The 21,261-nt window shown below is 37.8% G+C and overlaps 7 protein-coding genes and 2 pseudogenes across 7 annotated transcripts; all 9 read right to left on the reverse strand.

Annotated features, from left to right (window-relative positions):
* Positions 1-142: 142 nt before the first annotated feature.
* On the reverse strand, positions 143-19,687 carry LOC148066289 (uncharacterized; annotated as a pseudogene).
* LOC148066290 (histone H3) lies at positions 2,350-2,760 on the reverse strand. The gene has a single exon (XM_087807096.1). The coding sequence runs from the start codon at positions 2,758-2,760 to the stop codon at positions 2,350-2,352; it is 411 nt and encodes a 136-aa protein (XP_087663222.1).
* On the reverse strand, positions 3,030-3,748 carry LOC148066291 (histone H4). Its single transcript, XM_087807386.1, has one exon. The coding sequence runs from the start codon at positions 3,746-3,748 to the stop codon at positions 3,437-3,439; it is 312 nt and encodes a 103-aa protein (XP_087663512.1). The 3' UTR covers positions 3,030-3,436.
* LOC148066292 (histone H2B 1/2-like) lies at positions 4,855-5,226 on the reverse strand. Its single transcript, XM_087807052.1, has one exon. It carries the CDS (start codon positions 5,224-5,226, stop codon positions 4,855-4,857), a length of 372 nt encoding a protein of 123 aa, XP_087663178.1.
* On the reverse strand, positions 7,711-8,094 carry LOC148066293 (histone H2A). Its single transcript, XM_087807002.1, has one exon. The coding sequence runs from the start codon at positions 8,092-8,094 to the stop codon at positions 7,711-7,713; it is 384 nt and encodes a 127-aa protein (XP_087663128.1).
* On the reverse strand, positions 9,066-9,662 carry LOC148066294 (histone H1 pseudogene; annotated as a pseudogene).
* On the reverse strand, positions 11,761-12,072 carry LOC148066295 (histone H4). Its single transcript, XM_087807433.1, has one exon. The coding sequence runs from the start codon at positions 12,070-12,072 to the stop codon at positions 11,761-11,763; it is 312 nt and encodes a 103-aa protein (XP_087663559.1).
* On the reverse strand, positions 12,839-13,210 carry LOC148066296 (histone H2B 1/2-like). Its single transcript, XM_087807411.1, has one exon. It carries the CDS (start codon positions 13,208-13,210, stop codon positions 12,839-12,841), a length of 372 nt encoding a protein of 123 aa, XP_087663537.1.
* LOC148066297 (histone H2A) lies at positions 14,766-15,149 on the reverse strand. Its single transcript, XM_087807003.1, has one exon. The coding sequence runs from the start codon at positions 15,147-15,149 to the stop codon at positions 14,766-14,768; it is 384 nt and encodes a 127-aa protein (XP_087663129.1).
* Positions 19,688-21,261: the final 1,574 nt, after the last annotated feature.

Here is a 21,261-nt window from a genome sequence, read left to right on the forward strand (position 1 = left end):
ATTGTTGTCTTTAAAAAATAAATAGCACTGCGACTCAGAACATCGATGGAACCCACCATGTTGTGCTAGTATCTAATTAATATTATTGAGTGTTGCTTCTTGAGCCACAGCAACTTCAGGGAGATGAACCAGGAAATAGTCCTTACTTGGAACTTCTCTGGAGACAAAACAAGCGGAACCATCGCACTTTATGTATATTATAGCAAAACTTATCCCACAGTATCATCCCTTGGCCAGATTCCCACACAGTGTTAAATACAATTACAAACTGTGTGATGTGCGTAATAAACATTATCACATGACATAAACAACTATTTGAATCACACTCCATTCCTCCTTATCGCTTTTTAAATTACTTTATTGAATATTACATAGTCATAACAAACATAACAAGGTCATAAAACTGTACTTATTCATCATGTCCAAAACACACAAGAGCCAAAAAAAATGTTTACACTTCAGTGAATAAATTTCTAAAACACACAAATTTAACATCCAATTATAAAAAGTTAAAATATTCCACTGTCTACACTTTTTTTCATTCATGTCCATTGTCCTTTGTCTTTTGAGTTCTGTTAAAATGTGTTTAAAAGTGACTTCAATTGATATGACCTTATTGTGAATAACCAGTATGCATCGTGTCCTCCAGAGTTTACAAACAACAATACAAATTATGAACCAATATAACTCTTTTTGTTCTTGTGGCATATTCTCCAAGACTCCATACATTACTGTGCTCCTTTTTATTTCAATTTCCAGGCCAATACTTTTTAATCTTGCCCAGATGCTTTTTGTCCTTTGACAATCCAAAAGAAGATGATCTAGGGTCTCATCCTGCCGACATTGATCGACAAGACACTGTTTAGTTTTGACTAAGCAACTCCATTTAACAACTGCGCGGACTGCGAGTCTACCGACCGAAACCAGCCACATCACGTCCCTAGTGTTCTCAGATATATCCTTAGAGAAAACATTTTTAACACACGTTTTGAAGTGGCACGTTTGCAGCTGCTTGTATTCATGGAAACCACTGTGGCACATGTCTTAAATTAACTTGTAAATCTTTTTACTTGAGTCATTGATCCAGTTAATTTTCAACTGTTCATATTTCGTTACAAAGTCACTATATATAAGATGGTAATATGGGAAACCACTTCTTGCTCTTCCCTTCTTCTTTTCCCATCTTGATTTAAGACCGATTCATATTGTTTTTCGACTGATAGCTGAAGCAATATTCCTACAAAAAGCAATGTTTAATTTTATTTGCAAATCCATTGCTCCGAGTCCCCCGTATCTACGGTCTTTATACGATAGTTTACGTGTCGTGACTTCTCTGGTGGTTACCCAAATAAAATTGACTACCTGTTTATCTATTTATTCCTCCTTATCCGTACATAACCTATTCTCATAGGTTCTCAAGTCTATTTAGGAATAGAGATCATTTATTTATCTCCCTCCTATAGTGAGATTTAAGTTCACGCTTATAAAAAAAAATACTCTGGATAAAACATTTAATAAAATACCTGCATTCTTAAAATGTAATAAGGTTTTTTTTTTTCTTTCCTTTCATAATTTTTACAGATGTCCCTTTCAAAATCACTAACCAGTCTTTAAGTGGTTGTTGTATCAAATGTTCAAAGCTGAATAATGTCGAGTAGCTTTTATACTCCAGACACTACCTTGAAATGATTAGATTTGAATGCGAAAACAAAAAGAAAAAGAAAAAAGATTGTTGTTAAATAACTATGATGAGTTGAGTATGTGATGGTTTGTAAGGAGACTCGATAGACTGGCAGTAAAATTGTTTACTTATCTATTAAAAAACAACTATATTGCTATATATATACCTACCTACCTCTATCTGTTAGCTCGCTTTTTGCAATATTCCACATAACTAATAAAAAAAAATGATTCCATGTAATATGAAATTAAATTCAATAAAATATTTCAAAATCAAATACCAAAACAACTTTGTAATATGTGCGCAATATATTTCACAGGACTTTGTGATAAACACTTCAAACTATTAAGAATCGGACTCACTCCTTATCCATACATAACTTACTCTCATTGGTTCTCCAAGTCCATGTAATTGAGATAATTTATCAAGATCTCCCTCATTTAAATACAGTATATATTTAAATTAAACCAAACTCTAAACCATCTTTAATATCGATTTGTGGTCAAAGCTGAAACATTAGGTCGCCCTTCTTTCAAATACCCCAAGACTTTACGAATGTAAAATTAAAAGAAACAAGTAGTTGATTTTATCAGATAATGGTTTGTAAGGTGACTCGATAGACTGATGTGTGTGGCTCTTAAAAGAGCCTTTGTAGATGTTGAGTGAGTTCAAGCTCTCTCTCCACGGATGCGACGGGCCAGCTGGATGTCTTTGGGCATGATGGTGACTCTCTTGGCGTGGATGGCGCACAGGTTGGTGTCCTCGAACAGACCCACCAGGTAAGCCTCGCTGGACTCCTGCAGAGCCATGACGGCGGAGCTCTGGAAGCGCAGGTCGGTCTTGAAGTCCTGAGCGATCTCACGGACCAGACGCTGGAAGGGGAGCTTGCGGATCAGCAGCTCGGTGGACTTCTGGTAGCGACGGATCTCACGGAGAGCCACGGTACCAGGCCTGTAGCGATGAGGCTTCTTGACGCCGCCGGTCGCCGGTGCGCTCTTACGAGCGGCCTTGGTAGCCAGCTGCTTCCTGGGAGCTTTTCCTCCGGTGGATTTACGCGCGGTTTGCTTGGTTCTTGCCATGATGAGAGAAGTTTGACTTGGTCAAAAACTGATGCAGCACGATCTGCGGCTTCTCATTTAAACAGTTTGGTGTTGTTCGTTCATTCTGACGCGTCTTCACATCTCGAATCCTGATAGGTCAACTCTCAAGTTAACTCCTCCTACAGGGAATGCGAGTCGCTAAATGGAAGAATCAGATTTCAAAAAGTGCGCCAAAATTATTTTGAATATCGCCATTTGAGTCTTTATTATAATGTCGACATACACAATAGTCGTGTTTTTTAATACACCAGTAGTTAGTGTAACAAATTAAAAAAATGTATTCAGTGTTTTGTTGAATTCAAAGTAAACCGACGGCACACTGCGGTGCTGAAACGTCTGAACAGTGGTAGAAATAAGTAATTTAGCTCGCGCTCCAAAAGTATCTACAAAACTCTAAGTCCTCATAGAACGTGGGTTTGATACTATAACAAACATGACCCGAGATGTATAGTATAGTAAATATAAAATACATTAGATAAAGATATTATGCAAAAACCATGAGGAGCTGCACACGTGTCTCTGCTACTGCAGCGTAAACATATGGTATCATTTCACGCGTCCATCAATCAGTTTAAGGATGAGTCAGCTCTTTATACAGATGTGAGTGGCTCTGAAAAGAGCCGTTTGTTGTTGTTGTTGTTGTGAAAGAGACCGTTTAACCTCCGAATCCGTACAGAGTGCGTCCCTGTCTCTTCAGAGCGTAGACCACATCCATGGCGGTCACGGTCTTCCTCTTAGCGTGCTCGGTGTAGGTGACAGCGTCACGGATGACGTTCTCCAGGAACACCTTCAACACACCACGGGTCTCCTCGTAGATCAGGCCGGAGATACGCTTCACTCCACCACGGCGAGCCAGACGGCGGATGGCGGGTTTGGTGATTCCTTGGATGTTATCGCGGAGAACCTTGCGATGACGCTTGGCGCCTCCTTTTCCGAGTCCTTTTCCGCCTTTTCCTCGACCAGACATTTTAGTAGTTCGAGAGTCAAACTTCGAGTGTTCAGCGACAGTGAAGGGCCGGCTTTATTTCAATTGAGCGGACGTTATTGAAGACAGGGGCAGTGGTTTAAAGAAGAAAAAAAAAAAGACGCAAAACATGTGGTGACGTCACTAACTCATCAGTATATTACTGAGAACACACCAATCAGCCAAATATATTTAAACACAAACATTCAACACACTAAAAACCCGCCAACTAAGTTCTAAAAGGTACACTCCACTTCTGTTTTTGTCAAAGCTAGTCGTCGTAGTTTTAAAATAAATAATTAAAGGTCATTGTGATAGATGGAATGTAAAGCCATACTTACAAGTGTGTATTCAATTCTTTCAGAAGTTCAAAATAACATTGATTCATTTTTAATGTTAGTTATTGTTCATTTTAAGTAATGGTCTGGGTGATGTTACAAGTGTCAGGTCTAGTTAATTTCTATTCTATTTCAATCATCTCCCTGCTTGAGGTCAGGTTCAGAGTGCTTTTTCTGTAGTTAATTCAGCTGTAAATGTGTAAGAATCCAAGTACATGTTTATGGTAATTGTTTATCAAACTCATAATTTCACATGCATTATTCCAAATTGAAAACATGCTTTCAATAAAATGTACATGATGTTTAATGGTGATAGGTTGTATGGAAAAACAATTTCCCGAAGGAGACCTCCTGGGGATCAATAAAGTTCTACCTTACCTTAAAATGCACACACAGACACACTTACATTGCATGCCATTTCAGTTAATTGTGATTTTAAATTAACACGTTTATACATAATGTTTAATCAATTTGCACGTAAATATGCGTTGTGCGCATTATATACATATTTGTATATTAGGCATTTTAGTGCATTCTTGTATTGATACGAACTGAAAAAGTCGGGAGCATAATTCTAACACGGGATGGGTGTCATTGTAATATAGATGGATGCTTGTAGATTGTTGACGTGTTACACACATTTGGTTCCGCTTACGGGTGGATGTTCTACAACCATTTAAGTTTAAAAGTAAATAAATACATGTGTTGCGGTGAGGCTCGTTAGAGGTAGTGGTGGCTCTGAAAAGAGCCTTTGGGTTGTTTGCACGAAGTTTACTTGGAACTGGTGTACTTGGTAACAGCCTTGGTGCCTTCAGACACGGCGTGCTTGGCCAGTTCACCGGGGAGGAGCAGACGCACAGCGGTCTGGATCTCCCGGGAAGAGATGGTGGAGCGTTTGTTGTAGTGAGCGAGACGAGAAGCTTCTCCAGCGATGCGCTCGAAGATGTCGTTGACGAACGAGTTCATGATGCCCATGGCCTTGGAGGAGATGCCGGTGTCGGGGTGGACCTGCTTCAGCACCTTGTACACGTAGATGGCGTAGCTCTCCTTCCTGGACTTCCTCCTCTTCTTGCCGCTCTTAGCGGCGGTCTTGGTGACGGCTTTCTTGGAGCCCTTCTTGGGCGCGGCTTTTGGTTCAGGCATGTTGACTATGACCGAATACGAATGTCTCCTATCAGCTCAGCGGACATTCTTATAGTCGTGCTGCTGCTGAGGCGAGTGTGTGGTTTCCTTGTTTTGATTGGCTGCTTTAAAAAGTGGCGGGCTGATTTGATTTACAATGGAGATTGATTTCATGTGTTGTCTTAACGGTGCAAGTTAGTTTTGTTTAAACAACATGAACCAATAATAATGCATGTTTAATTAAAAATCAAGTTTGTAATCACATAAATTAAGATTTGTTTGCCTGCTTTTGTTATTATACATGCTTATATCGTGAAACGAAAGCCAATGAGAATAAGTTACATTTAATGCAGGGCAATCATCGTTTTTATATGGAATTAAGATATATATTTTAATAACACGTTGTTTGATTGTTAGTTGAGTTTATATTATCCAGTTCATATGTCCTCGTTATTGTGCAGACATCGCTTCGGGCATCGCTGCAGTACTGCAGCCTCAAATGATAGACAGAACTATTATTGTATTATACCATTAAAGTCGATGTTTAAAATTCTGCGAGCAACAGCAACAATTGACGTGGCAAGGTGCTACATGTTAAACTTGCTTCTGTGTATATTTACTTCCCACTCAAATCCAGCCGCCAAGTTATTTCATGTGCGTAAAACAAAAGTAGATTAATGTTCATGTTGGTGACAGAAAGATGTCAGTGCTTTTTATAATGTATGTCGACAATAAAGTAAAAACAGATTTTTAAGGGAACAAATTAAGCCTGAAATAATAAATGCACCATTAAGAACATCAAGGCATGAACATCTCTCGGTTGAGAGTAGCCGTAGATAGGATACCTTTTAAGTTCAGAACTAATCTAAATAAAAAATAAATTTCAACAATAAATAATAAAAAAAAAGGTGAACAAATCACAAAATAAAAAGGGAAACGATCAAAGCTCTTTTTGAAGAAATCGAAATGTCAAAAGAACAAATGAAATATTTTATAAATGAAAAGAAAAACCAAACGTGAAAAGAATAAGGGAAGGGCAAGGAATAGTATCCCAGCTTACCATTGTATATATAGTGACTTTATAACAAAATATGAACGATTGGAAATAAACTGGATCAAAGACTCAAGCAAAAAGTTTTACAAGTTAATTTCAGACTTGTGCCACGGTGGTTTTCATGATTACAAGAAGCTGTTAATGTTTTCTGTAAGGATTTATCTGAGAGCACTAGAGACGTGATGTGACTGGTTTCGGTCGGTAGAATCGCCGTCCGTGCCGTTGTCAGATGGAGTTGCTTCGTCAAGACTAAACAGTGTCCTGTCGATCCTTGTCGGCAGGATGAGACCATAGATCGATAGAGTTCGATTTTTTGGAAAATGTGGATAAGAATACAACGCCGGAAGTTGAAAACCAGCTCCTTGGTCTTGCTGGAGGTAATCAGGAGGTAATTTTTCTAGTACCAGTCCAAAAAGTCCTGGACAAATCCTCGATACGACTGATTGCCCCCGATGATAAAAAGGAGCACTGTAATGTACGGAATCTTTGATAATATGCCACAAGAACAAAAAGATTTGTTCATTTGTATAGTTGTTTGTAAACTTGGAGAACATGTTGCATGATGGTGATTCACAATAAGGTAATACCAAATGACTCTACTTTTAAACACATTTTATACATGAATAAAAACAAGTGTATACAATGGAGTATTTTAACTTTTAGAATTTGGTGTTACATTTGTGTGTTTTAGAAATGTATTCACTGAATTGTGTATTTTTATTGGCTCTTTAGGGTGTTTTGGACATGTACATTTGTATGACCTTGCTGTGTTCGTTATGACTATGTAATATGAAATTAAATTCAATAAAGTAATTTAAAAAAACGATACGTGTTAAAACAGGAACGATGAGGTGATAGTTTTTTTTTTCCCCTGTTCAGCCTCGCTCATCAAACTTTCAAATTTCCAATTAAATAAGGTTCATCTCTCCATCCAGTTGGTTTTTCTTTTTCCAACAATTGAAACAAAAAATATATATTTTCCTGGATCACAGTTTAATCTCACTGTAGTCTGCTAATGAAAAAAAGCAATGTATCCAGAATATAAACATGTTCACTACAGTAAAACAGTTGTACAACTGTTAGGGGGCGACATAGCTCAGATGGTAGAGTGGTTGCCTGCAGTCCAAAAAAAAAAAAAAAAGTATAATGACAATGGCTTACAGCAAACAGCGCCACATCGCTCCCCGCTGGCCACATCAATCGGCTACATTTTAAAATGATTCTATGGATTTATCTACATTTTCCCTCCCAACAATCACCTCAAGTTAAAGTAGCAGCAAATCTATTAAAGTTCACCACACGATATTCATACGTATACATAAAAATTGGACCACAATTTGTCTTGGACAATCCCCGCAAGCGGTTTTACGAGAATAATGACTGAACTCTATAGTTGGATGTGAGTGGCTCTGAAAAGAGCCGTTGAGTTAAAGTTTGTTGTTCCAAGTATCTTATTTCTTGGAAGCCTTCTCGGTCTTCTTGGGCAGAAGAACAGCCTGGATGTTGGGCAACACTCCACCCTGGGCGATGGTCACTCCTCCGAGCAGCTTGTTCAGCTCCTCGTCGTTGCGGACAGCCAGCTGCAGGTGACGCGGGATGATTCTGGTCTTCTTGTTGTCGCGGGCGGCGTTTCCAGCCAACTCCAGGATCTCAGCGGTCAGATACTCCAGCACTGCTGCCAGGTAGACGGGAGCTCCGGCGCCGACTCTCTGGGCATAGTTGCCCTTTCTGAGCAGCCTGTGGACACGACCCACTGGGAACTGGAGTCCAGCACGAGAAGAGCGGGACTTGGCCTTAGCGCGAGCCTTACCGCCGGTTTTGCCTCGTCCACTCATGGTTGTAAATAACGTCTCAGAAAGCTCGATATCTGAGTGAGGAAATTCAGCAGTCTCTCTCTATATATCCGTGTGTAGGCGGTTCTTTCTCAGTCACAGCAAGCAATCGCTCTTAAACGTTTCCTCCAATGAAAAGACGAGTTTGAGGCGGGGTCACACGTTAGCGGGAACTGAACGTTAGTATGTTTATATTGATCACATGCAGCTGCTTATATAGAATCTAGACATCAATCAATTATCGTGTTATGAGGATATTCAGATAAATGCAGCATTAAAATACATCAAACTATTCACAAACCAATAACGTGTAATATTTAACTTGATGATGTGGCAGTTTATGTACATGGGGATTCGTTTTTTTGTTTATTTAAATACGTTTTATCTTGTCATGTTTATTTTACCAACGGATATAAATGAATCTCTTGAAACAATTCTCCTGTATCTCAATAAACACCTTTTTTGAAACATATGTATTTTCAAACAATATACATAGGTTTGATTTCTGAACACATTAATAAACACATGGCAATGTTTATGTATATATATTTTTTCTATACGATATAAATAACGTTCATTCGTTTGCCATCCGTATTATTTTAGACATTATTCAAACAGTACTGATCGGAATGAACAACCCTTGTTAATGGCTCCATCTTTTGGGGAAGTTATACAACTGCGTATTACCATTTTTGACCGGTAAATATATTCTCCATAAATTGGCGAATATATTTTTATATTAAAAAATATATAAGATATTTAACAGTTAGATTGATAAACTTTATGATCAATGTATTCAGTTCAATTGCCAATAAAGGTGAAAATAGACGAAGGTAAACTTGGGTCTAAACATGACTCATGTAGATGAAAAATAAATGTGTTATTGACAGCGTGTGACATGTTGCAGTAACAGTTGCTCTGTAGAGAAGTTGTGTGGCTCTGAAAAGAGCCGTTAAATGGGGAGATTTGAGCATTTACTTCTTCTTGGGAGCTGCTCTCGTGACCTTGGGTTTCGCGACCTTTTTGGCAGGAGATTTCTTCACTGCTGGCTTCTTCTTGGCCGCCACCTTCTTGGGGCTCTTGGCTACCACCTTCTTTGAGACCTTCTTGGGACTCTTGACTGCTGCTTTCTTTGCTGCTGGCTTCTTTAGCGCCTTCTTCGGTGACTTTTTGGCGGCTGCTGTCTTCTTCACGGCGGCCTTGGCCTTCCTGGCTGCTGCGGGTTTCTTGGCTGCTGCGGGTTTCTTGGCTTTGGGAGCTTCTTTCTTGCTCACCTTGAAGGAGCCGGAAGCTCCGGTGCCCTTGGTCTGGACGAGAGTTCCTGCGAGGACCAGCTTCTTAACAGCGGTCTTGACTCGAACGTTGTTCTTCTCCACATCGTATCCAGCTGCGGCGAGATTCTTCTTGATGGCGGCCAGAGAGGCTCCGCTGCGCTCCTTGGAGGCGGACACAGCTTCCACGACCAGCTCCCTGACGCTGGGGCCAGACTTGGCGGGCTTGCTCGTCGTCTTCTTCTTCTTGGTGACGGCTTTGACCGGAGCGGCGGCGGGAGCTGGAGCGGTTTCTGCCATGATCTCAGATTCTCTATCGAACGGGTGTCAGACTAGACTGACCTACTCCGGGAAGGGGATGGATTTAAACTCACCATGAGAACCGTGGAGAGTGAAGGCGGCTGCAGCTCCACTCTTGTGTTTTCTCTTCGTCTGTCAAACCGAGAAACAACAACATTAGTGAAATAAATAATCATGTTAACGAACATGTGTGAAAGCGGACATGTTTATGTTCCCCTTTAACACACCAACACTTTAACTGGATTCGCAATATTTGCTGTGAATCGTCATCATTTCACCTCTTTGCTGTCGTCAGCGCTCGTACTCGCAGATATCTTCCTCCTTTTTTTCCTATAAAAGTTGTCAAATGCGTGAAAACATCTTTAAATCATGTTGTTAAGGTAGATGTGTCTTCTTGTTTTGCATCTTAATGTCTTAAAATTATTTTTCTCGACTTATGTGGAAACATTTGACGTTTGATTCAAGTAGCAAACACACACTAAAAGGCGTCACTTGAATCTCTACCTGCTCCTCGACTACACGTAACATTGTTTTCCAAACACGAAATAAATCTAATCGCTAATAAATAACGTTATAAGAAGTTTTGTTTTTTTCTGTCCGCTCTGAAACACACTACGTTCATTATCTATCTTCTTTACCTTTTACTTAATTAAATTTGAAAATAAAGATGTTTTAATCCACCATTTGGGTAATAAGTCAAGTTATTTTTATTGTCAAATATGCATGTATTAAGACATACAGCAATAAGGAATTGTGGTCTTCTCTGACCCACTATGCAACACATTAAAAACATGAATAGGGTTGAAGAGACTTAACAACAGACATTAAACACTTAAAATAATTAAAGACTTAACAATTAAAGACTTAAACAGACATTAAATAATAAATAACCAACAACAACAAAAAATCAACAGACTTAAATAATCAACTAATAAACAGAATATAAACAAAAACAAAGTCAATGCACAGGTAGTGTAAGCAGTAAATATATTATTTAAAACATCTTAATGCATTTTTTAAGATTTGATATTTAATGATCAATGTATTCAGTTCTATCGCCAATACAGGTGCAAATAGACGACACTGAAGATGAGCCTGGGTCTTAACATGACTCATGTCTTCACACATGTAACTGAATAATGAGTGTGTTATTGACAGCGTTTGACACGTTGTAGTGAAAATAAACTATCAAACACACACTTTCAGGCGCTGCCTGCTGTCATGTTTGGTTTTTAACAGACAAAAAAACGTGTCTTGATGTCCACACCAGAAGGACTAGGGGTTTAAACTTCAAATAATCCAACAAGAATTCAACATAGTGTAACTTTTATTGCCAGTGCTGAAAACAATATGGCAAGATAACACACAAAATAAACAATAGAAAAACAGAACCAAGCATCAAGGCAGACATTCTATGGTGCCTTAAGTGTTTTATGCCACTTTTATTTAGATCTTTAAATGTCCTCAAAAGCCTCAAATGTGATCTTAAAACACTGAACGTAATTGTAAATATATATAAAAAATGCACAAGATTCTGACAAGAAATTAAAGTTTAATTCAAGATGTTGGATATTTCTTGGAACCATCAGGGCTGACCTTGGTTGTGAGAATGTTGTAGGCAGGAAAAATGCCGGGTGCTTGCCAATTCAGATCCCATGATCTACATGTAAAGTATACATTTTGGTCAATCAGCCCAATTTATTTGCGCACAAGAATTAAACACTAAAAAACAGGCAACTCAAAGTTCTGAAAGGTACACTTTGTACTTTTGACAAAAAGTAACAAGTTGGTCATCCTAAATAAAACAGTATAAATAATTCAAAGTCATTGTGACGATGGAATGTGGAGCCATACTTGTACATGTATATATACACTATTCTTGCAAATACCAAGTTTATTCTTTTACATGCATCATTCTAAATTGAAAACATGCTTTGCCAACAAAATATACATGAAACCATTTCATCATGATGGTCAAGTTGTAAGATACCATATTGAAATGGTCAAATATAACAAATTATCAAACAAGAATAAAGCGCATTAAAGGGAGTGTGTGGCTCTTAAAAGAACCTTTGTGTCAGTTTGTTGTTGGTGATATTTAACCTCCGAATCCGTACAGAGTGCGTCCCTGTCTCTTCAGAGCGTAGACCACATCCATGGCGGTCACGGTCTTCCTCTTAGCGTGCTCGGTGTAGGTGACAGCGTCACGGATGACGTTCTCCAGGAACACCTTCAACACACCACGGGTCTCCTCGTAGATCAAGCCGGAGATACGCTTCACTCCACCACGGCGAGCCAGACGGCGGATGGCGGGTTTGGTGATTCCCTGGATGTTATCGCGGAGAACCTTGCGATGACGCTTAGCGCCTCCTTTACCGAGTCCTTTGCCGCCTTTTCCTCGACCAGACATTTTAGTAGTTCGAGAGTTCAAACTTCGAGTGTTCAGCGACAGTGAAGCAGCCGGCTTTATTTTAACTGGGCGGACGTTTTCGAAGACAGGGGCAGTGGTTTAGAAAAAAGCGCCAACAATGTGGTGACGTCACTTGCTTCAGACAAGCCGTTTTAAAGATGGTTTTACATTATATCCACTTCAGGCTCACATGTATTTAAACGAGATGAATCATTTAATCCACATTCGTATTAATTGTGGAGTATACTTCTATGACAAGAAAATGAACTTTGTGATTCTATATAGACAAACTTACTCTTACAATGCGTGCTTTAGCATCAGTTTAATAATATTTAAATAAAAATGTATCATGTAAATAATATTGAATTTATTTATGTTATTCACAATCATGGACATCTGCGGGACTTGGCCTTTGGCGCACTTATGTCAACCTTTATTTTTTTTTGTCTTATCCTTTTTTCCCCCAAATACATTTGCAGTGTGCGATTACGAAGCGCAATATGAATTAAATTGTTACATTTATATTGAATTGATATAAACATGCTTGGGAGCAAAACACCTGGCAGTGTAACACAATAAACGTTTCATTTTAATATGAATACTAGATGTTCGATTGTTGACGTTTTACACACATTTGGTTCCGCTTACCGGAAATTAGTGGATAATCTACAACCTTTTGAGATTCAAAATAATTCAAATGTTGCGGTGAGGCTCGTTAGAGGTAGTGGTGGCTCTGAAAAGAGCCGTTGGGTTATTTGAACGAGGTTTACTTGGAGCTGGTGTACTTGGTAACAGCCTTGGTGCCTTCAGACACGGCGTGCTTGGCCAGTTCACCGGGGAGGAGCAGACGCACAGCGGTCTGGATCTCCCGGGAAGAGATGGTGGAGCGTTTGTTGTAGAGAGCGAGACGAGAAGCTTCACCGGCGATGCGCTCGAAGATGTCGTTGACGAACGAGTTCATGATGCCCATGGCCTTGGAGGAGATGCCGGTGTCGGGGTGGACCTGCTTCAGCACCTTGTACACGTAGATGGCGTAGCTCTCCTTCCTGGACTTCCTCCTCTTCTTGCCGCTCTTAGCGGCGGTCTTGGTGACGGCTTTCTTGGAGCCCTTCTTGGGCGCGGCTTTTGGTTCAGGCATGTTGATGCGAGACGGATCAAGTGTTTGTCATGGCCCGAGCAACCCTTTTTAGGTGCTGCAGTGCAGCTGTCGTAGCTTTGTTTTGATTGGCTAGTTTGAAAAGTGGCTTTTGGTTTGGGGTTTGTTTCTTTGTTTGTTTGTTTTTTACAGTCAGTGGTCCACAAAGACGCACAAATATATATAATAAAAGAAGATCCACCTTCACAGAAGTTGCTAATTTGTAACTATGATGCTTTAATGAGTTAAATACATGTTTCTGAATCTTTAAAAGCATGATTGCATTTTTGACAGCTGAGAGGATTTTTTATTGAATATAACCTTGATCTTTTTTTGAGTTGGAGCGTTTTAGTGAAATCACTTTGTTTTATTTACTAATCAAAATGCAAAACATAACACGCCTTCACATTATCAACAAGTAATTCACTTGAAACGCTTTTCAAATAATGCACTTAAAACAGATGAACCACTTACAAAACACGAAATATTTGCATTTATAACTTTAACCTCAATAAGAAAAACGTACTAAGTATGTTTACCTTGTTCTGTTAATAGGTGACATACGATTATGTAGCTTTCTCCCCCCATTTGTACTATTAGCTGATTTTATAAATCCTTACTAAAAATGTAATAAAACAAGACTTGTGGAATTAATTGAAGAAAATGATTGGATAGAAGAAAAGGTAGATGGCTATTCAGAATAAAAAAACACAGTTAAGAAATAAGAAACAATTACATCAAGGTTAAGATTTGGAATCACAAGCACTATAGTTAGCAAAGATACTCTGTTGACATGTGGTGTAATAATTAAGATGTAGAAGCTCCCAAAAAAAATACAACATGGTTAAAAATAAAGGGATGAATGTTCAGATATAAACTGCAGAAACTATCGCCGCTGAAATATTGTAATAATAGATAATAGTCAATGATACGAAATAATGGAAATCTAGGAAACCAACGACACATGACATTAAGTTTAGTGTCTCCACACTAAATGTTATATTTACATCACAGCCTCCAGAACCGAGCTCAGCATTACAAGACAGACATTTTGACTTTTCATTTACATGAAAACAAAACATGTTTGTTCATAATACAGTTGACATATGAAGCCTTGTCATCCATCGGATCAATTTGATCCAGGAGTAGGGATTTGCGGTATTAAATAAATACTTGAGGACTTTTATATTTATTAATAGTTAAACAATTATTTTGAGCGTCCATTACATGTGTGATATCTAACATTAATTTGAAGACAATATTCTCTCACGGAACTGTGCTCTCTATTTAGTGGTGGGTGGCTCTGAAAAGAAAAGCGCCACATCAATCGGCTACGGCATAATAAACTACATTAAAAAAAAAAAAAAGATTATATGGATTTATCTAAATTTTCCCTGAAAGCAACCAAGTTGGACCACGTTTTGTTAGACACATTTGTTGGTCTTTGTTTTAGACAATCCACGCAAACAGTTTTAGGAGAACAACGACTGAGCGCTATAGTTGCATGTGAGTGGCTCTGAAAAGAGCCGTTGAGTTAAAGTTTGTTGTTCCAAGTATCTTATTTCTTGGAAGCCTTCTCGGTCTTCTTGGGCAGAAGAACAGCCTGGATGTTGGGCAACACTCCACCCTGGGCGATGGTCACTCCTCCCAGCAGCTTGTTCAGCTCCTCGTCGTTGCGGACAGCCAGCTGCAGGTGACGCGGGATGATTCTGGTCTTCTTGTTGTCACGGGCGGCGTTTCCAGCCAACTCCAGGATCTCAGCGGTCAGATACTCCAGCACTGCCGCCAGGTAGACGGGAGCTCCGGCGCCGACTCTCTGGGCATAGTTGCCCTTTCTGAGCAGCCTGTGGACACGACCCACGGGGAACTGGAGTCCAGCACGAGAAGAGCGGGACTTGGCCTTAGCGCGAGCCTTACCGCCGGTTTTGCCTCGTCCACTCATGGTTGATAGTTATCTGGAGGAAACTCGAGATGTGTTCCAGGCTGCGAGTGGATCTCTTTATATATGCGAGTGAAGGTGGTTGAGCTCGAAGAAAAGAGCGGGAGAGTTGATTATTTGATAAAAACTTAAAGGTTTTCTCCAATAAAACGCGATGTCTTGCTGTTGGGGGCGGAGCTAACTACTGGAATTAAAGCTATCCGACGCTTCCGCGATCTCAGCCAAACCATCCGACGCCAAATTTAGAGTGCGCGTAATGCCAGAGCATTACGGTAGCACTTAATCTGCTTGAAGAAACGTCTGCGAGATCACAACTAGAAAGAGTGAACTAGATCAATAACTAATACTTTAATTATGTTTTATGCGAATTCAAATGTTTTTTTCTCCTGTAAAATCAATACTTACTAAATTTAGATTATAGGGAAACTATTTGTTTGAACCTGTGTAAATAAAAACGATATATTATTAAAGGTGAAGGTTTTATCTATCATATGGATGAATTTGGACACATTTTACCGTATTTTTTTATTTGATCATTTTTTTAATGTTGTATTAATTTAAAAACAGTGTAAAGACATCCGAAATGTTACCCTTAATAAAATAAAATTGTGCAAACCTGTGTAAATAATAACTTTATATTATAAAAGGTGAAGGTTTTATCCATCATATGGATAGATTTGGAAACATTTTATTGTAGTTTTATTTTATCATGTTTTGAATGTTGTTGTCATTTCAATACATTTTAAATATATGTGAACTGCAATTTACACACCATAAGTAATCTTACACAATTAAGTGGTAACCTCGGGTCACTCTTTTTTCTTTTTTTCCTCAATTGAAATCAATGATTGAAGTTTATTTTCTCTATAGTCGTTTTCTTGTAAGTCCTCTACCATAACCTGATGGATTTATGAAAGTAGTTTTTTTTTTTTTTAAAAACTTGTAATTATAATTAATAATAATAATAATAATAATTGAAAGAAACGTATGGGATCTTACCTGTGTTTCCATAGCAGGTAAATAAAGTGTCTGCTTGGAAAAATATCTAATACTATTTATTATTCTACTAAATATATAATGAAATGCATTGCATTAAGTCAAGGGTTCAACAAAAACTAAAATATCAATAAATCAATTCTTACCAGTTTTGCGGATTTTACCTTCTTCTGTGATGATAATTTTTGTTTGTCATTACAGTTTACTTAACACCATGGTTTGTGCAAAATGTTTCCAAATTCATCCAAATGATAAATAAAACCTTAATCTTAAATAACATATAAAGTTATTATTTACACAGGTTTGCATTTTTTATTTTATTTCATTCAATTCATGATAAAATAAAATAAAACCTCAGTAAAATGTTAGATAGATAAAACCTCCACATTTAATAATATATAATTATTATAAAAAATAAAATTTAGATATTTTTTAACAAATCATTTCCCTATATTCTACATGAAGTAAGTATTGATGTAACATGAGAAAAAAACGTTTTAATTCACATAAAACCTGATTGAAGTATTAGTTACTGATCTGTTTTACTCGTTCGCATTTTGATCTCTCGGACAGTTCTTCGGATGGTTTGACTGTGATCGCGGAAGCGTCGGATAGCTTTACCCCAGGAGTTAACTCACCAACTAAAGTTGAATATGTAGAAACGACTTTTCCTATAAACGGTGTATATAAATAGTTAACAATTTTCACATGTATAGAATAGATATTAAATTAAATCATTATGCACACATCATTACGTGTGCAGGGTGTTAACTGCTCCTGCTAGTATTATGTGTAACATGGCAAAATTACTATGTTGTTCTTACGTGTCTGGCAGTTAAATTGTTTATTTATCTATCCATCTATTAAAAAACACCAAACAACTATATTGCTATATCTACCGGAGGTGTTAGCCCGCTTTTTGCAATATTCCACAAAACTAATAAAATAAAAAATTATGATTAAAATTAAATTCAATAAAATCTTTCAAAATCAAATACAAAAACAACTTTGTAATATGTGCACAATATACATCACATGACTTTGTAATAAACACTTTAAACTATTAAGAATCTGACTTATCCATACATAACTTACTCTCATTGGTTCTCTTAATTGAGATCATTTATCAACATCTCCCTCATTTAAATACAGTATATATTTAAATGAAACAAGTTATCTCTAAACCAACTTTAATATCGATTTGTGGTCTAAGCTGAAACATTATGTCGCCCTTCTTTTAAATACCTCAAGACACTACGAACGTAAAATTCAACGAAACAAGTGCTTTGATGAGGTGAGGTTTGTAAGGAGACTCGATAGACTGATGTGTGTGGCTCTTAAAAGAGCCTTTGTATCTCCTTGTATCGCCTTGTCTCTTACGAGCGGCCTTGGTAGCCAGCTGCTTCCTGGGAGCTTTTCCTCCGGTGGACTTACGCGCGGTTTGCTTGGTTCTCGCCATTGCACTAAGTTCTCTTCCTCAACAGAGAAGTGTTGGCTCCTTCTTAAACCGTCAGCTGACACGCCTTAATATCGGTAAACACTACATAGGGAAAGATAGACAAAACTGTACATATTTACCGGTATGCTACTGAGAACACACCAATCAGCCAAATATATTTACACACAAGACGTCAACACACTAAAAACCAGACGACACCATGTTCTAAAAGGTTCACTTTCTACTTTGTTTTTTGTCAATTTCGTGTTGTATGAAACAAAGCCAATTTTTTTCATAAATAATTAAATGTCATTGTGATAGATGTAATGTAAAACTTACAGGTCTGTATTCTAATCTTGCAAGAGTTCGAAATAGCGTTAGTGATTCAATTTAATTATAATAGTTATTGTTCATTTGGGTCACAAGCACATACTAGTCAGGTCTGGTTAGTTTATTTCAATCAACTCGCTGCTTGAGAGTGCCTTTTGTGTAGCAGTAAATGTAAGATTTGAAGCACGATTTCGTGGCAAGTTATCAAATCATAATTTTACATCCATCGTACCAAATTGAAAGTATGCTCTCAGTAAAATGTAAGTTACATGAAACTGTTTAATCATGATAGTGATATTATGTATATATATTATGTATAATATGATCCCACATTCAAAGCGCATTAAAGGGAGTGTGTGGCTCTTAAAAGAACCTTTGTGTCAGTTGTTGTTGGTGATATTTAACCTCCGAATCCGTACAGAGTGCGTCTCTTCAGAGCGTAGACCACATCCATGGCGGTCACGGTCTTCCTCTTAGCGTGCTCGGTGTAGGTGACAGCGTCACGGATGACGTTCTCCAGGAACACCTTCAACACACCACAGGTCTCCTCGTAGATCAAGCCGGAGATACGCTTCACTCCACCACGGCGAGCCAGACGGCGGATGGCGGGTTTGGTGATTCCCTGGATGTTATCGTGGAGAACCTTGTGATGACGCTTAGCGCCTCCTTTACCGAGTCCTTTGCCGTCTTTTCGCTTTTTAAATTACTTTATTGAATATTACATAGTCATAACAAACATAACAAGGTCATAAAACTGTACGTATTCATCATGTCCAAAACACACAAGAGCCAAAAAAAAAAAAGATATATATGTTTACACTTCAGTGAATATATTTCTAAAACACAAATTTAACATCTAATTCTAAAAGGTTAAAAAACTCCACTGTCTACACTTTTTTTCATTCATGTCCATTGTCCTTTGTCTTTTGAGTTCTGTTAAAATTTGTTTAAAAGTGACTTCAATTGATATGACCTTATTGTGAATAACCAGTATGCATCGTGTCCTCCAGAGTTTACAAACAACAATACAAATTATGAACCAATATAACTATTTTTGTTCTTGTGGCATATTCTCCAACACTCCATACATTACTGTGCTCCTTTTTATTTCAATGTCCAGGCCAATACTTTTTAATCTTGCCCAGATGCTTTTTGTCCTTTGACAATCCAAAAGAAGATGATCTAGGGTCTCATCCTGCCGACATTGATCGACGGGACACTGTTTAGTTTTAACGAAGCAACTCCATTTAACAACTGCGCGGACTGCGAGTCTACCGACCGAAACCAGCCACATCACGTCCCTAGTGTTCTCAGATATATCCTTAGAGAAAACATTTTTAACACACGTTTTGAAGTGGCACGTTTGCAGCTGCTTGTATTCATGGAAACCACCGTGGCACATGTCTGAAATTAACTTGTAAATCTTTTTACTTGAGTCATTGATCCAGTTAATTTTCAATTGTTCATATTTCGTTACAAAGTCACTATATATAAGATGGTTATATGGGAAACCACTTCTTGCTCTTCCCTTCTTCTTTTCCCATCTTGGTTTAAGACCGATTCATATTGTTTTTCGACTGATAGCTGAAGCAATATTCCTACAAAAAGCGATGTTTAATTTTATTTGCAAATCCATTGCTCCGAGTCCCCCGTATCTACGGTCTTTATAGAGTAGTTTACGTGTCGTGACTTCTGTGGTGGTTCCTCAAATAAAATTTACTACCTGTTTATTTATGTTCTTCATCGTATGGGCTTTTGGAGGGAAGATATTTGCTAAGAATATTAATTTCGACAATACAAAGGTCTTTATGATTGAAATTCTTAGTTTGTAATTTGTGGTTTTATTGTCCCATTTTCCAAGTTCTTCTATGACCTCTTTTTCTTTTTTCTTCCAGTTCTCCTCGTAGCTAAATACATTAGAAAACATGATTCCAAGAATACAAACTTCATTTTGGTCTTTTATATTAATCTTTGGTTTGTTATTTATTTCACCAAACCACACACTCTCGGTTTTGTTTTGGTTCAATTTAGCTCCAGAGGCTTTTCCATAATTACATAGATGTTCGTTTATAATGTCCAACTCTGTTTGATTATTTACGACTACAACAATGTCATCTGCATACGCCATTATTACGACCCTCTCTCCATCAGTTGTGTAGGTTCCTTTTAACCTTAGGTCTTCTTTAATCCTTCTCAAGAGAGGGTTAATAGCGAGGACGTACAATGCTGCAGACAGAGGGCAGCCTTGTTTGACGCCTCTTTTTATGCAGAACTGTTCAGTTAAAGTGCCATTTACATTAACTTGCACAGTGGAATCAGCATACAACAGTTGGATTTTATCAATAAAACTTTGTTTAAATCCATAACTCTTTAAAACATGCCACAAGTAATCTCTGGATACATAGTCAAAAGCTTTCCTTTGATCTAGTGTTAGAATGTAAAAGTTTTGTTTATTTTCCGTTATATTTCTGAGAGTTGCAAGATTGTCCCACATTAACCTCCCCTTTATTGCACAGGTTTGTTCTTGTGCACTAATTTTTCCCAAAATCGGGTTCAGTCGGTTCATTATGCTATTTGCTAATATTTTGTAATCAATGTTGGTCATAATTATTTGCCTCCAGTTGTTGAGGTCTTTGCAGTCTCCTTTTTTAAAAACAAGTGCCATCACACCTTTATAAAAGGAGGGGTGGAGGATCCCTGATGTTATTCCTTCATTAAAAACTACAGTAAGTAACGGAGAAATTTCTTCAACACAAAACTGATAAAACTCACAAGGAAGTCCATCCGGACCTGGAGCTTTCCCTCGATTTAACTGCAAAATGGCTTCTTTTACTTCATGTATAGCGATTTCAGAGTTGTTGTATTGAAGGTTTGGTATTTCTTTGTCATTTATAAAATATTTCATTTGTGCTTCTGATATTTCGATTTCTTTCTCAGCATCATGCTTTTGTCTGTTTTCTTAATAACAGTGACAATCTGAAAACATTACATTTAACAATTAATAGTTATGGGTATTTATGTGTCTGTTGACAAGTGGTTTTGAAATGCATATTACGTTTTGGTAAAATGCGGGAATCTGGTTTAAATTATGTACTGATACAGTATTAAAAAGGGTGCCTTCACAGTGAAAGAGCAGATGTGAATCTTTAGAGGAAGTTTGCTGCTCGGATCAAATTTCTTCAATGCACGCAATTGCCCGCGTATTTAGTCCCAGGGAGTTAGAATACTTTTCTTCATTAAATATCACTTATTTATTGTAAAATATTTTTGGGAACACTAGCAAACAGAGAATAAGGAAAATAGTTTAAAGTCACAAAAAAAGCACAAATCTCTTTAAGATCCAATACAAAA

Source organism: Callionymus lyra, chromosome 14 (genome assembly GCF_982586985.1).
Source record: "Callionymus lyra chromosome 14, fCalLyr1.hap1.1, whole genome shotgun sequence".
NCBI lineage: Eukaryota > Metazoa > Chordata > Actinopteri > Syngnathiformes > Callionymidae > Callionymus > Callionymus lyra.

What these genes read in the sequence shown, in the direction of transcription:
- LOC148066296 (XM_087807411.1), bottom strand. Translation starts at nt 13,210, where the DNA reads ATGCCTGAACCAAAAGCCGCGCCCAAGAAGGGCTCCAAGAAAGCCGTC.
- LOC148066297 (XM_087807003.1), bottom strand. Translation starts at nt 15,149, where the DNA reads ATGAGTGGACGAGGCAAAACCGGCGGTAAGGCTCGCGCTAAGGCCAAG.
- LOC148066291 (XM_087807386.1), bottom strand. Translation starts at nt 3,748, where the DNA reads ATGTCTGGTCGAGGAAAAGGCGGAAAAGGACTCGGAAAAGGAGGCGCC.
- LOC148066290 (XM_087807096.1), bottom strand. Translation starts at nt 2,760, where the DNA reads ATGGCAAGAACCAAGCAAACCGCGCGTAAATCCACCGGAGGAAAAGCT.
- LOC148066293 (XM_087807002.1), bottom strand. Translation starts at nt 8,094, where the DNA reads ATGAGTGGACGAGGCAAAACCGGCGGTAAGGCTCGCGCTAAGGCCAAG.
- LOC148066295 (XM_087807433.1), bottom strand. Translation starts at nt 12,072, where the DNA reads ATGTCTGGTCGAGGAAAAGGCGGCAAAGGACTCGGTAAAGGAGGCGCT.
- LOC148066292 (XM_087807052.1), bottom strand. Translation starts at nt 5,226, where the DNA reads ATGCCTGAACCAAAAGCCGCGCCCAAGAAGGGCTCCAAGAAAGCCGTC.